At 43.6% G+C, this 16,029-nt stretch overlaps 1 protein-coding gene across 1 annotated transcript in view; it reads right to left on the bottom strand.

Annotated features, from left to right (window-relative positions):
• The window catches only part of tgfbr3 (transforming growth factor, beta receptor III), an 81,739-nt gene that overhangs the window by 51,976 nt on the left and 13,734 nt on the right, over nt 1–16,029 (bottom strand). The window contains exon 3 of the mRNA XM_080431518.1: nt 1,976–2,169. Coding sequence (XP_080287644.1) covers nt 1,976–2,169 — 194 coding nt within the window. The remainder of the gene's footprint in view (nt 1–1,975; nt 2,170–16,029) is intronic.

Here is a 16,029-nt window from a genome sequence, read left to right as displayed (position 1 = left end):
TTCGGTGAAACAATTGTTTTGATGTGTTCTCTGAACATCTCATTCCTCTCATAGGGCAACTTGTTGGCAGGTTTTTATAGAGGCTCCAAATAAAATAATTGGACAGGGTTCTATCAATCAAACTGCCAACGATTGATTCCAATAACATCAGGGCCAATTCAGAGAAACAAATGAGCGTAGAGCTTCATTCACATCGGCAGCGATTCACGCTGCACTGGTGGTGGATGGAATCAGTTCTCTTGACTCGTTCTGAACAATTTCAGTCAAATCAGAAGAGGATCATAATTCCTGTACTCTTCTAGAGCCTGACCGATGACAGATTTTTGAGCCCTCGATGGCGATCCCGATTATGGAGTCATAGACCGCCGATTACTGATATTTTGACTCATATTTTTTTCAAAAAGCACAAAGTGAATTCAAATCTATTTGAAAAACATAGATTTTATTGAAGTTTTTGAAAAAATAGTTTTTTTTTACATGCCCAAAATAGGGACGGACGGCAGGCTGAAAGTGGTTACAAATCAGGACACATCGGCTGCATAATTACAGATATCGATGTTGTCAATAAAGTCAAATACTGGCATATATAGCGGCCAGACTGATCTAGACACATATACTTCCTGTATTCGTCTAACACATAGCAACTAGATCATTGACCTAACACAGAGCTACAATCACCAGAGTTATGTACTGGTGGAGTGCTGATGCAGCACACTGAATGTCACACTCACAGATGGGGTTTCTGTTCATTTGGCCTTGGCCATGTTTAAGCCTACATCAGCAGCAGAATTGCATTGGCAAGTCTATACACGCATTTCACACACCCATGACTAAGAGGGGTTGGAAATTTAGGACCCTCTGAAAATCCAGACGCAGCACATCGAGCCAGGCTGCAGGCCTAGTGACTCATATTTGAACTAGTGCAAACAGTGGGGAGCCTTGTCATCCGATATCGCCACAGAGCACCTTAAACCAGCAAGACAAGGGCTCTGACATCTAACATCAACATTCACAACACTAGCAAGGGACGTGCAACTGCGCTAAAGAGTTTTGTTCTAAACAAATAAAAGTACTACTTGGATTCCTCCATTGTAACGCCTGATACATTCCAGGCTTATTCTTTGGCGTTTTAGAAAGTCAAGTGCTGTGCGAGGTAAACTGAGCCTGTTTACGGTGCACACACAGATAGGACAGATTTATTTGACCGCATGTTGCAGAGCCTCCAATAACAATCTGATCTCCCACGGATGTTTACACTCTTTTGCTCCCTTGCTTTGGCCAGTGAGCCTTTCTTTAGCTTCCTCTCTGCAAGAGGGGGAAGGGGAAGGGATGCCAGCCGTCAGGGCCACTGATTGCTATGAGGGCGAAAGAGGGCAGTGGGAAGACGTGGCGGATTTCATCGGGGCTGAATGTATTTAGTGGCTCGACTGGATATGTCGAGCCACTCCCCAGTGTGTATTGTTGTATTGTCTCTGTCACTGCTGACCCCTAGAGCTGGCATGGGGAGGCAAGAGTCGCCAGCCACTTCTTTTCACCTGACAATGAGGAGTTTCACTGGGAAGGAACACAACTGGCTTTTGCGGCTTCCGTTCCCACCAGCAAAAGCCAGTCGTGTTCATAAGAACCCCCAGCCAAACCAGATTCAAACCACAGTCTCCACGGCGGTGGGCAGGGACTTGCCACTGTGCCACCCGGACGCCCCTTGTTTTGAAAAGGTTTGGGAAGTTCAGTTCAGTTCAGTTCAGTTATTATACGGGGGAGTTTTATTAACGTGTAGAGGGTTCCTGGCTCTAACCTCACTCTCATTTGGCTTTGTCCAAAAGACTAAAATGTGGTTCTTGACTATTTTGAATTAGCAAGCTATCCACGTGTATATCTTTCTACACAAGCTAACTTGTACGACACCCGATGCTTTCGTTGAGACATTGTTGCAGTTCAATGAAGTATACGTATCTTATGCTTAATGGTGACTTACCTCTGGCAGGGAACCCTCTGGCCCTTCAGTGGCGTGGCCGTGGCCCCTCAGGTTGATGAGGTGAACCTCCTGCGCGAGGCCAGTGGTGCCCCTACTGGCACAGCCTGACAGTGCAGTGAAGCTCTTCAGCATGGCCCGCACCGGGTGGCCCATTCCCACTGGCAGCAGCTCACATGGGCTGCGAGACACAGGCACTGTGGTAAAAAAGAAATGTAATTATACCATAGGTTAGAATAAACCATCGCTCAATAATAGTCAGTGCTCCAACAGAAAAAGGAGTGGAGAGTTGCCCCACTATTGGCTACACTATGTGCTAGACGTATTATAATTAAGAGAACCTACAGTTCGCCAATTATTCTCCCCTCAGACACCCTTTTCTTGTCCTTAAATGGTCAAATTTGACCTTCGCTAATCACTTAGGACCAGACTTCACACTTAGGTGCACTTGGTGTGGTACAGCCCATAATTAGCCATTAGCCATGGCCTTCGGGTAGTTGCCTTGGTGACGGGGTCAGAGCTGCGACACAAGACATTATCATCGAGGTCTATTTAATGACCTGGTTCACACCGGCCATGTCTCCGCGTGTCACACAGGTCGACTCGTAGCACTCTCAGAACAGCCAGGTGGGGATTATTAAAGAGGTATCACATCACTGGACAAAAGAGCATGACTCCTTATTAACACCCTCTTCGAAAACGGTTTCCTAAAAAGGTCATATGTAGGAGGTGTTTTCTCTTTTTCTCATCTATGAATAATATACTTCTATGTGCCGTTGGGTGTACTTTTATGACACTGGTTAGTTAAGGGGATGTAAGGTTTTTAGAAGAGATCATAAAGCAAATTTTGACATTGATTGATTTATAGACGTAAATTGACTAGATTGACCTGTGACCTGTTGCCCTACCTCTACCTGAACCACCACTAGGAGGAGACAGATTGGACAGAAGCAGGGGGAATTGCATTAGGCCCCCATACAACTTTTGCATCAACCGCAGAATCAGATGTTGTATTTCTGTTTCCTTTAATACTGTTGAAAAAGGATTCCTTAAACAAACTCATGTTTATGGTGATGAAAACCCAAATGCATGCTGATCTGCAGAGCCAAAGAACTTTAACTGCACCAATACCCACATTTGTACTTCAGATGGCAGACACATTGAGCATGTCTCCCCTTATAAATACCTTGGCATTTGGCTTGATGGTTAACTATTTTAAATCACATGTTGACAATTTTATAAAGAAATACATATTTATATTAAGAGTTTTTCCAAGCTATCTATAGCTATTTATATTGGTAGGCCTATAGAAAGAGACTCAAATAGTGTTGATTATGGAGAGAATTTACAGGCATGCAGCTGCTTTCTCTGCGCTTCAATCCCTTGATGCTGTTTATAATTCACTGAGGTTTATAACTAGTGGAAGTTCTTATTGTGTTTTATATAGAAACGTGGGATGGCCATATCCAAAGGTAATACAGTATTTGTTTATTTATAAAGTCACTTTCTATAAAATGGAAAATTTCCTCTCTATTACTTTGGAATGCCAACGCCTACAATAGATTACCAGTGTCTTGTAGTAGCCTGACTGTATTTGATTTGCTTTGATTTTATTACCTGTTTTATGTAAACGCTACACTGAAAATTAGGTATTGCCCTCATCATGTTTCCTTTTTTTGTTTTGTTTCCAGGGGAAAAAAAGTATATATACAGTATATATTCAATTTCTGATCATGTTGATCATAATTGGTGGTTAAAACTGAGAGGATTTACTGTGTAACCTGCCTAAACTCTGTCAGAGTTTTGTCTGCTGGCCTAGTAAAGCAGCATCAGCCTGCAGTTCAGCACATTGGGAAATGTCTCGATCGCTCGATTCAAAACCCAGACCGTGACATCTTTATATGACAGGCACTTCACATCCGGGATCTGCCCCTGCACGTTATAGGACATTTCCGCTAACACCGACCACAAGCTTTATAGGTGGGTAACGACCTCTGCCGCAATCTGACATCTCGCTAGTGCGAGTGTAAACATTCCCCGTCCTTTACATCTCAGATTTAGCCACTTGAGTGCATGCACGGATTCACACACACATGAGAAAATACATATCTCACATGCAGGCAGGCAGCCACATACGCTTGCACGGACACACACTCAAACCACACACACAAACCACACACACACACACGTGGCCCTGAGGTTGGAAACAGGCCTTTTCCATTAGAACGTCATATCCCATGGGGATGCCTGTGGGCCAGGTTTTCCTGCAGGTCAGTCACCCCCGCCCCCCTGTGCGCGCGCGCACACACACACACACACACACACACACACACACACACACACACACACACACACACACACACACACACACACACACACACACACACACACACACACACACACACACACACACACACATGCACACACACATACAAACACAGACACACTCTACCCCACGGGCCTGTGCCAGGCAAGAGCCGCTCATGTTTCTAACACAGCACTCTACACACGCAAAGGCTGCCAATAGCAATCAGAAGGGAACATTTGGAAATAATTAGAGTCAAAGTGAAAGACAGGGAGATAACAACTTTAAATTCTCCCTCAACAGTCTCCAAAAACACTGGGCCGTCCCTCAACGGCGGGGGGTGTGGGGGGGGGGGAAGGTTCTTCGCTCTGAACACATAGCTATTGTTTCCCCTCCGTGGCCGTGCTGTAGGCCTATGTTTGATCAGTGTAGGCAGATATACAGTACAGTACTGTACAGCACAACCCCCCCCCCCCTCACCGCACCCCCTGTGTTGTGTGCAAACAGACATGCCTTTTTTTTTTATTGCTCCTGTTCGTCTCCGAGGACAAACCCCCAAGTCGACTTTGACGAACGTCTTAACCTAGACTTTGTTGTTCAACTCTCTCTGTGCGTGTGTGAATTCCTTTCCCCGTCCTCCTCAGAGACCTGCTCTTTGAAGCAGCTTGACGGGAGCCAGCGCTAAAATACATGTCACCGTTGGTCGGCCGTGTCGAGAAGGAGGACAGCGTTTAATGGCAAAACCTTGTTGTGGAGCATCGGTGTTCCACTCACTGCCCGCCCACCCCCTCTCTCTCTTCCCTTTTCCTCCCCCAGGACTGAAGCCAGGGTCCCTCTCCAACCACAGTCATCATCACGCCTCCCTCCACCAATCACATCTGAGGGTACTCAACCCCCCCTTCCCTCCCACCCTCCCCCCCACGTATTGGAGTTGTGGAATAACAAACACCAAGGGAGACAAACAGACAAAAAAAAATGATCTCAACTCTGGAAGACCGCCAAATGATTACGGTACTCATTGGGCAGCAATATGATTTCTTTATTTAACTGCTTGAAACAAAGACAACAGACAATAGAGGGCTATTGGAAAAATAAAACTGGCACCGATTCAGACAACAGAAGACGGAAACTTGGCATTCGATAAACATGCAACAGTGGAGCTTGAAGTAATAAACAATGTCTCCGTGTGGCAATGATTTTCATTGTGCGTATCTTTTTTGTTTGTTAGATAATTTCACAATGGTTATTGTTATTATTATACAGCAGGCCTACATGACTCACAACTGTGGGGTTTTATGTATTTATTTCCAAGGTTACATATACAGTATGTCCAAAATAGGTTAAGTGAAACTTTACTTGCACATCTTAATTTCGAAACAACAAAAGACTTATAACTATTTCCCCCCCCCTTTAAGATGAGACCAAACGAACTGTTAATCCCGTCACATCTGCTATCACCATCAGCCTATAACCTCCAAGGAGAGAGTAGAGGGAAAAAAAGAAAAAAGAGACCTTGCATCTGCTGTCCTCGCCACAGCCTTCTCTCTTCTGTCACCTTGTCTTTCTGTCTGCCTGTCTCTCCTGCTTTCCTCGCCCATACCTCTCTCTCTCTCTCTCTCTCTCTCTCTCTCTCTCTCTCTCTCTCTCTCTCTCTCTCTCTCTCTCTCTCTCTCTCTCTCTCTCCCTCCTTCCCTCCATCACTCTGCTTCCTCTGTCAGCGATGGAGCACAGAGACGTGCTGTCCAGCAGCTGCTGGTGCCTTTCGCCTGGCCCGGCCGAACGCCCACAGGAGAGGAATGAGAGACGCTGTTGTTCAGTCTGGATGAAAAACAACTCCATGGCCTGAGCCCACCAGACGCTCCTGCGGGCCAAAGCACGGCAGGCACCCCCGAAAACTAACAGATGCAGCAATATCTTGATTGTAAATGTGATACTCCACCTGTAATAGTAATCTCTCCAATGAATTCAAAACCCCTCTTCTGGCAGCGGGAAGAAAGCTTGGAATACAAGCTGAAATGTAATCTAGCTAGAAATAACTGGGAAAAAAATCTATAATGAAGTTTAATAATTGCTAGATAAATTAAACTGAAGTTGTGGAAATGTCACTATAGTCTTTACAGTATGTAGGGCAACACCTCTCAAGCAACCAAGGTGTACTGACACTGCAGAGGAGTTGAACGAAAGGAGAGTTTAACTGCACAGTGCACACTCAAGATTGTGCAGTGGGACTAATTTTAAAGTGATGTTGAACTTTTCTAGAACCTTGGGTTGAATGAAATACTGTATCTAGCTGTCTTGCCCAAGTTGCTTATCTGTTTTGTGATTGAGGAACCGGACATACACATAGCCTAGTCTAGTGGTTCAATTCATTGTCACTGTATGAAGAATCAGGTCTAAAATCGAACTTTTAGCACAAACAAATGCAGATTCTGCCAATACATAACAAATGAGTCTTGGTAGGACATTTTTTCTGGCATATTTCATCTACTGCTGGCAGAGCTTGCATTACACCAATAAAGTTTTTCTGCACTAGAGAACTTCTTAGCCTATAACATGAATAAAGTCAATTATTTTACTTTAGCAATATCATTTCCCAGTCCATGACTCTGCTTTGTTTCAGTGCGTTAATGTTCTAAAAGGTTGATTTTGAGATGTGTTTCACCATGAAATGAGCTAATGGAATTGTTACTTCTGGTTTGTCGTGCACAGAAGCAACAAATAAAGATTTGGTCTTATACAACCCTGGGTTCTACAAAAGTTCAGCTTTAACGTTGAACCCTGGGGCTTCCTTTTAGACTACTCAAATCAGGTAAACATTTCCTAGCGAGGGGGGATGGTTGAGGGGATTTAGTTCCCATTGGCCTGTGCCTTTCTGTCTCTTCTCTGGATCCTCTCAGCGATGAGCTCCTTAGGCATGGAGAGTGGAGCAGGCCCAGAAGGGGTGCAGTGCGGAGCGTGGGACAGAAAGTACACCTGTGTGCCTGGCCAGACAGCGTGCTCCCGATCTGCCTGGACAGACTCAACATCAACATCCCATCATCCCCGCCACTGAGGCACAGCGCTGCAGGAGAGTCCAACACAGTGAGAGGAGCAGAACCCAGTGAGGATAAACACAGCTCCGTCTCTGTGAAGAGGCTAACTCAAACAGCAAAGACGACTTTTAACATTATGGTGTTAACGATTCCTCATTAAGTTGAGAAGTACTGTGTGTGTGTAAACTCTGCTATTGCCTCTCGCCTAATGTGTTAAAGCGAGTGTGAAGAGTCATTTAGTTTCTGTATTTAAATAGATGTCAGTCAAACCTTTGGAGGGGAATATTTTTACTTGCGCAAGTCCCAAAAATAGGGCAATGTGAACAAGCCACCCACACGGTCACAGCAAAATTAAAAGATGCCAGAGAAAATTAGAAAGAGAAGATACCCTGGACCTTTCAACACTATTGGCCAAGACAAGGACAGGACTGTCTGTCTTTAAGCATGAGCCAGTGGGCAGGAGGCATTTAATTGACTGTGTTGGAGGAATTAGGCCTGCACAATATCAGAGATGGATCTGAACAGATGGCCTATAATTGACATAGTCACAGGTTAAAAACCACATGTGCCTGTGTGTTCACACTGTGCGGTTTTCAGAGGGAAAGTGAGAAATTAGGGGGAGGGAGGCACTCTGTCAGAAAATTACAGACTGACCCATGTTATTCTCGTTATTACAGCAGAGAATCCCACTCAGACTGTGGGGGAGGGCATTCAATAAGAAAGTAAGACTTGACATTTGCCAAAACTGGTATCTGGTGTATTTTCTTGAATTTTAGCCTCCAGTGTACCGTAACATTTTAAATCAAGCAGAAATCAGTAGTGCAGTGGAAATCCTTCACTTAATTGCCCACAGCAGTTTGCATATATAGCCTACTCATTGTAAACAATAGACATTAGTGTCTTAAACCAGTTGTGTTTCTCCAAGATACTAATTTTGTCCCTTGTACCTTGATACCACCGCAGCTTCCTAGGAGCATTTATTATTCTCGTTACGCTTATATTGGCGGTTATCACTGAATATACACAGATTGATTCTAACAGCAACACTGGATATGACATTACAAGATATGGCATTACAAGAAGTACATGTGAAATTTATTTTCTATTCTCCGGATCCTGATTGCTTTTAATCGCTTTAGAATATTCGGAAAATGCATGTGGGTTTGCCCATGGCAGGGCGAGTGGAAAGACAGGAAGTGAACATAGTAAACCCAAATGTTATTTAAGGAGAGTGAGACTGTATAAATACTGTGGATGCCAACCCGCTTCTGACATATTTAAACACACTGAGGTGCAGGCAGTGATGTCACTTGACACTATTTATATTCGTCATCAGCTTCCTACTACTGAAAATTCTGTGTTGCTGCTTCTGTGAAATTCAAGTGCTAATTACTATATGGATTTTGTTGTTACGGTCAAACATTTGATCATTATCTAGCATCTACCCAGAGATAAAACAATTATGTATAACACTGTATGTATAATGAACTGAGGTCAGAGAAAGGTTATTGTGCAGATGAGTACCCTGTTCTTTTTCTCGCCTTTCCTCAGACCACATACTATTTCCAGGCCTGGCCTGGTTTCTAGGAATATCACAACCACAAGATCCTTCAGCTGTATAAACTAAACATCATAATGATTCAGGAATGGCCCAAGATGACCTAGAGGGGCTTTTGAAGAATTAGTTGCTTTCTGGGCAGCTTCACAAACTGCCTATCTTACAGCAGGCCTACTGTATATTATACTATATGAGGGCAACATTTGACTAAACAATTACAGACAGAAAGGTGAGGAAATAGAAGAAGTTTGCTTTGCTGCCCTTCAAGCCCGGCACGATGCCAAGGGTTTGGGTACAGGAAGTGATGTCAGCCCATGTGCCAGTTAGGAACAAATCTGATATTCCCACAAAGCCATTTCCCAAGATAAACAAACATGCCCTTCCCCCAGTGTGTTTCTAGTTCCCAGCATCTTTCAGTAAAACAAAACAAAAAAATATGATTTCTTCAGATGGACACATTAAGTTATGAAGGTAATTCTAGAAAACTTCAACTCTTATTTCACAAAACATAATGTGGCCTCAAAAAAGGAGTTTGAATAAGCCTGTTCATAAGTTGGGATTGATTACAGCAAAGGCAAGTAGGAGACAGGGGGATTCATAGGACTGTTGTCTGTGTCAATATGTCTGCTTTCCCAAACGGAGGCATCCTAGTTCTCATATGAACCAGGGGATTAAATCAATCCTGCTCTCTTCTCCACTGCGGGGCAAGATTCCCATGGACCATGGGCCACGCAAAAACACTTTCAGGAGCACAATATTCCGCCCGCTTGTGTTTTTCCAAGGGGCTTTGGACTAAAGAATCACTAGCCCTGCAGTGTTGTTACTGCTGTAACTCACTCACCCTCAAGCCATGGGCCACAAATACAGGAAGTGAATAAAGCCTTTCATTGGGATAGAGTGAGTTGAATCCATTGGATTGCCTATGAAAAGGATTCATCATGAAGCAATCTGGAGCAGTAAAATTGGAAAAGAGGAGGTTGTTGGAGTGGGATGAAGGGGGGGGGGGTGGCGGCCGGTTGCCCTGAACTCCATCAGGGAAGTCATAAACTTTCCCATCAAAGCGTGAAATCCGAGGCCAAATGTCCCACAAACCTGTCTACAGCCGAGCATCACCCAAATACTCCACAGTGACAAATTAATCCGCCGGTTAGTTGTTGGCTGGCACGAAATAGAAAAGAACCCTAGCTTCAGGGACACTGGCTGAGACCTTGTCTAGTCGAGTTAGGGAGCAAACGCGAGGATGATTACACAAGCAAAGCTTTGTTCAGTTGCAGAGCACGCTAACAGGTGCTCAAACAATAAATTATATCGCATTCGCAGCAACAATCAACCCATTGACTAAAAACTGAAATCATCACATCAGCAGAGACCCATTTCTCAGAGTAGACTGAAGGTTGATGTATATTTTGCTGCACACCGGTGCTGCACAACCAAGTATAAACTAGAAAAAGTGCTCCTCGGAGCACAAGTCTCCGCCAGGTCAGGTAGGTTATTATGGCCTCCTGGTGGCGCTATAATAGGCCAATGTGAAAAGGGTGCCATTTATTCCTAGGCCGTGCACAGCAATCGGACACTGCATGCATGATTTGAGAAATGTTGTTCTAACCTCCTGGTGGCGCTATAATAGGCCAATGTGAAAGGGGTGCCATTTATTCCTAGGCCGTGCACAGCCATCGGACACTGCATGCATGATTTGAGATTTTTTTTTCAAAAAATTTGTTTTGCTAAATTTGACCTGCTGGTGGCGCTATAACAGGCCAATGTTAAAAGGGTGGCATTTGTTCCTCAACGTAGTGCAAATGTGCATTCAAAGTTTCACCGCAATCGGACGCTGCGTTCATGATTTGCGGCATTTTGTTCAAAACGGGCCACTCCTGCAAACATTACATGTCAATGTTAGCCAATCAGGATGGAATATGAAAAATCAAACAGATCCGTCTTGATCACATGACTATAGAGATCATGTGTACCGATTTGCGTGAAATTTGGATCAAATCTGAAGGCTTAATATCAAAAAAAATGTTTTACATAAGTCTGCCTCCTGGTGGCGCTATAAAAGGCAAATGTGAAAAATGCAGGGCAAAGGTTTTTCCTTGGCCTCTAGAGAGTGTGCATACAAAGTTTTACACTGATCGGTGCAGTTATAGGTAAAAACACGAATCGGCCTGTTACAGCGCCACCATGAGGCTGATTTGAACATTTTCAAATGGCATTTCTTCCTCGGCCTAATGGGAATGTGTGTGCAAAATGTCAAGGAAATTGCATGCTGTGTTCATGATTCGAGGTATTTTGTTCGAAACGGAGTACTCCTGCAAACTTTGAAAGACAATTTTTGCCAATCAGGATGGAATATGAAAAATCTGAAATGAGCCGTTTCTTTTAATGACTATAGAGATACTGTGTACCGATTTGGGGGATTTTTGGATACAATCTGTAGGAGTACTGTCAAAAAATTTGTTTTGCAAAAAGCGGCCTCCTGGTGGCGCTATAACAGGCCCAGGTGAAACATTTGGGGCAGAGGTTCTGCTCTGGCATCCAGGGAGTGTGTGTGCACAGTTTCTCTGCGATCAAGCCAACGGTGCCGGAGATTAGCTGTACACAAAATGAGAGAATGACGGACGGACACACGGACACACGGACACACGGACACACGGACACACGGACGGACGGACGGACGGACAGGGGGCAAAACATACTCTCGCCATGCCTTTCGGCCTGGCGGAGACAATAACACATTCGACTACAGCTCCTGCAGCAGTGCTCTGATATCAGTTGCAACTTTTATGTCTTTGTTCAATAAAGATGGCTGAGATGGATCTGAGAGAAGAGAGGTGTGGAAGTGGTTCTTGTGGTAAAGACAAGGAGTCTGGTTTCTCTTCAGCAGCTCTAAAAACTTCTATGCAGTCAGCACCTGTTGGTAAAACATCTCAGAGCATGACCAATTATGAACAGCATATCGAGCAAGGGTGAACACAGAGAACCAACGTTTGGGAGGTGGGTTCTAGTCTACCTCTAAACGCAGACATAAATCAGCGAGGGTCTTTGAAGAGACGGTTGACATGGCCGCGTCCCCCAAGGAACACGGGAGCCAGTGTAAAATGAGACAGCTGGGAGACCTTGACCAGAACACATATATGCACATGACGACGGAAGATTTTACAGCCTGTATTATCATAGTATATTTCTCTACTGATGGGTGCTGAGTCTGCTGACATGTGTCTCTGGTCTTGCACTATCAAAGAGCAAAAAGCTGTCAACACAGAAAGGAAGCAAGAATGTCGTCCCATTCCTAACAAGAGGGATAGGGGCTACACAGCAACGGAAAACACAGTATGTCAGACTGCACTATCAGGGGTATAGAGCATCGCAGTTCCCGCCCACTTCCTGGTTCCACTTCAATATACTCAATGCATTTTTCCCATTGACATTTCCAAAAATATTTATATCAATTAATTTAAGCCTAGAATCAAGCCATAAGGATAAGGATAAGGATAATTCCTTTTAACAGGTCGTTCATGAAAGTCCTTGCGGTCTTGTTTCCAATGAGAACCTGTGAGCAATTGGGGTTAAGAGTCTTACCCATCCAGGGTCCTGGTGAATCATGACCATAAAACATTTTTTTCTGTGATTTTTTTTATTTTATATTTAATTATATGATATACTATATTTAATAAATACCCTTTGTTTTGCCGTTTTCAATTTTCTTTTCTTCACAGAATCAAACATTTTATGGTCATGATTCACCAGGACCCTGGATGGCTTGATTCTAGGCTTAAAATAATTGATATAAATATTTTTGGAAATGTCAATGGGAAAAATGCATTGAGTATTTTTCAGTGGAACCCGGAAGTGGCCGCAACTGCGATGCTCTATAACATCCCATTTCAAAATTGCAGTAAATTGAAGCAAATTAGTATGAATATTATGTGGTTGAAGTTTTTTTTAATGGTGTTTAATGGTATTCCTTGCTGCAGGATTAAAGGGCCCCAAGATAGGAACCAACCTTGCAAACAGTGTGGAGGTGTAATGTAGGTGGTGACGGCCAACATTGAAATGTAGGTGTGATATTAGCTGACAGAACTACTAAATGTCCTACTAGCCGAATTCTCCATTGACTGGTCAGACTATAGAATAGAGGGCCTCTCTATGGCACTGGGAAAGTTCTAATGAATGTACTGACACTTCAAGGGCATCTCATCCATCAACCACAGGACTGCAGCCTTTTATTCCAGCTTGGCAGGGTTTCGGGAGCATGCAGCCCCTTAACCTTGATTCATACCCAGTGGGGGTGTGGATGCCGAGTGCCACTTGTCCCGCCCTGATTCTTCTCAGTATGGTTTCTTTTCTGAATGACCTTCTCCCCCCGGCAGTCCTCAATTGTTGCTCATATTCTTCCCATTTTCCGACGATGAAAAGCCAGGCTGGTTAATACATGACATTCCCTCCCATGTCACTTCAAGCCTTGAATAGCACTTGTTCATTCAAGTTCATTCAAGCTGTGAATCCCCGGAAAATCTAAAACCTGATTTAAACTTGGATGCACAACCGCGTTGCGAAGCAACACATTATTCACATTTTTCAACGTGATTTTCGTCAAGCGACATGGCCGTATAACTGAGCTTGATCCTCATTCCCAGGCTTTCTCTTGACTGGTCTGTTGAGCTGTCAATCGAAAATGTCAACAGAAAGTGCAAAAGTAGATGTGTGGTAAGTTTGGGTTATTGAATATTTCCTCTCATAGCTCCATATTACAATATCATCCCCTTTCTTCTTGATTTTCACTCTTTTGTGTTTACTGCAGAATGTAAACACCAGAGTGTGAGGAGGAAACTGAAATTCCTCAACACCACCGGAACTCTTCTAAACCACTTAAACCCTATATTTTTGTTGACCGGGGTACCCCAGGGGTCTATTATTGACTCAGTCCTTTTACAGCCAATCTACAACCTCACGTGAGCTTGTATGTGAGCTTGTAGATCTATTTTCACAGAATGTTCATCTATTATGACAGAATCAGGACGCTAGGGTTCATGTGGTTAAAGTCGTTTCACTCATGGAAGGACATCACAGACCTTGTTTACATGGTCTGTAATGTGATGAGGTTACAGGACATATAGAACACATAAGGTTGAGTAACAGGCTTCAGGGTCTATAAAACACTGTGAACTCCCACGAATTGGTCGTTGCACGTCATGTCAACTGTTTGAGATGTTTTTGTATGTTCTTCATCATGTTGCGACATGCCTAAAGGAGCATAAAACTCAACATGCTGGAAAGTGTCACAGTGGTATAGTAGCCTACTGTGAACTACAATGCTTGCAGTTGCTTTCTTACTGTTACAAATCTTGAAATAATGTATGTGCGAGTTAACAATATGCGCTAAATATACGTGTACACACACACACACACACACACACACACACACACAGATGGATGCACAGAGACATGCTGCATTCACACGGGCAGATACTGTACAGTACAAAAGATACAAAGATACACAGCATATTTGTAGCTTTGTATCTTTGTAGCTGAAGTTGAAACCAGCTCAACTTTTGTGTAGCTTTGTACCTGTTGCAGCTTCTGTAGCAGTTACAAACGTCGGATGTATCTTTGTATTTTCATGTTGCTGGCTTACAAATGGTAGCCTGTATCTTTGTAGCTGCTAGTGTGAACACAGCATAAGTTATCGTGATACATACAGAAACACACATGTGCAGACACATGTAGATTACATCAGAATAAGCATGGGCTAACTCATACTCGGACACAAACATTAGGATGGAATTACATTACGGAGTAAACAATGTCAAGAATGTTTATGAATAAATGTAATTGCCATAAAATTCATGCAAAACAACATGATTGCTGACAGTTGCCAGCATTGACATCCATCCCTGGGAGTTAAGATTGCAAAGAATTGTTTAAAGCTGCAATTGATCTGTAACGTTTTACTCCTACCCAAAACTTCTGCCATACAGAAAGCTACAGAGGATACATTGCGTGTTGAGCTTCATGCAATACCACTTGTCAACCATAGGATCAAAATGTCTAAATAGAACTGCAGGGAGATCAAACACAAATACCACAGTTGTGTTAGTGACATTGTATTAGCATACCATACAGATTGGTTAAAATAACGCTTTATTCACCACCCCCAAAAAGGTTATAGATTACAGATTTAAGGTATCGAATAAGATCTGTTTGCATTTGTTTGCAGACACTCCCAGTCAGACCCCCCCCCCCCCTCCCCAAAAATAAATAAATAAAAAAGTTACAGATCAATTGCAGCTTTAAACAACTAAAAGCTTTTTTGAGAACCAGCGGGTTGCCTTCAAGAGTGTGTGAAGAGCAAAACAATGTCGGGCCTTTGTGCCAATGTGCAAAGCCCAGTGTGCAGGAGCCAAAGAGGTGACAAAGGGCAGGGCAGATGCGGTGGTTTCACACACGCTCAATGGGAACGCATTCCACTGGGGCTCCGTGTCTTCTTGGAGAGGGGTGGGCAAAGACGAACGACATGTCAAATGCCACTCTGCCTAATGTATCAACACATACAAAGGACCAGGGAGGGAGGGGCCCCTTCTACTAGACAAGCTAATAAATAAAGAATGCAGGGGGAATAATGGGTTGGCTAGACCGCTCAGGAGACAACGCACAGGATGGCTACGGACAGAACTGCAAAATGAAATACAACAGATGACCAATTTAAGGAAATATAATAGATAGTAGGGGCTACAGCAACAGATTAGCGGTAATTCTATCGATTACTTTTCGATTAATCAAATAATCTTAGTGGGTTTTCTTCGTCATTAAAAACTTGTGACTGATGTGCGGCTGAGATAAAGTACTGCTTTTCTCTAGTTTCAGTTTCGACCTCAGTTGTGTGTGCTGAAGCTTCAAAGGCAGACAGACGCCAGCTCCTGCAACAGCACATTACTCTGTGAGGGGATATCCTGGTAGGGAATATGTCAGATAGTTATACTTATTCCCCCGACAGCACCTACGCACGGTCTTTTTAAAAGACCTTTAAATAAATTCAAAGATATCAGATATTTTTTCAATTAGGCCAATGCCCTTTTGGAACGATTCCTGTTGGGAACGCATGCCCCTCCGGTTACGCAATACCCGTTGCACCCGTCAGAGTACCCATTGTCAGAGTACTTTT

The sequence above is a fragment of the Gymnoscopelus braueri genome, assembly GCF_963280865.1.
Source record: "Gymnoscopelus braueri genome assembly, chromosome: 6".
Taxonomy (NCBI): Eukaryota; Metazoa; Chordata; class Actinopteri; order Myctophiformes; family Myctophidae; genus Gymnoscopelus; species Gymnoscopelus braueri.
This window is presented reverse-complemented; position numbering and strand designations above follow the sequence as displayed.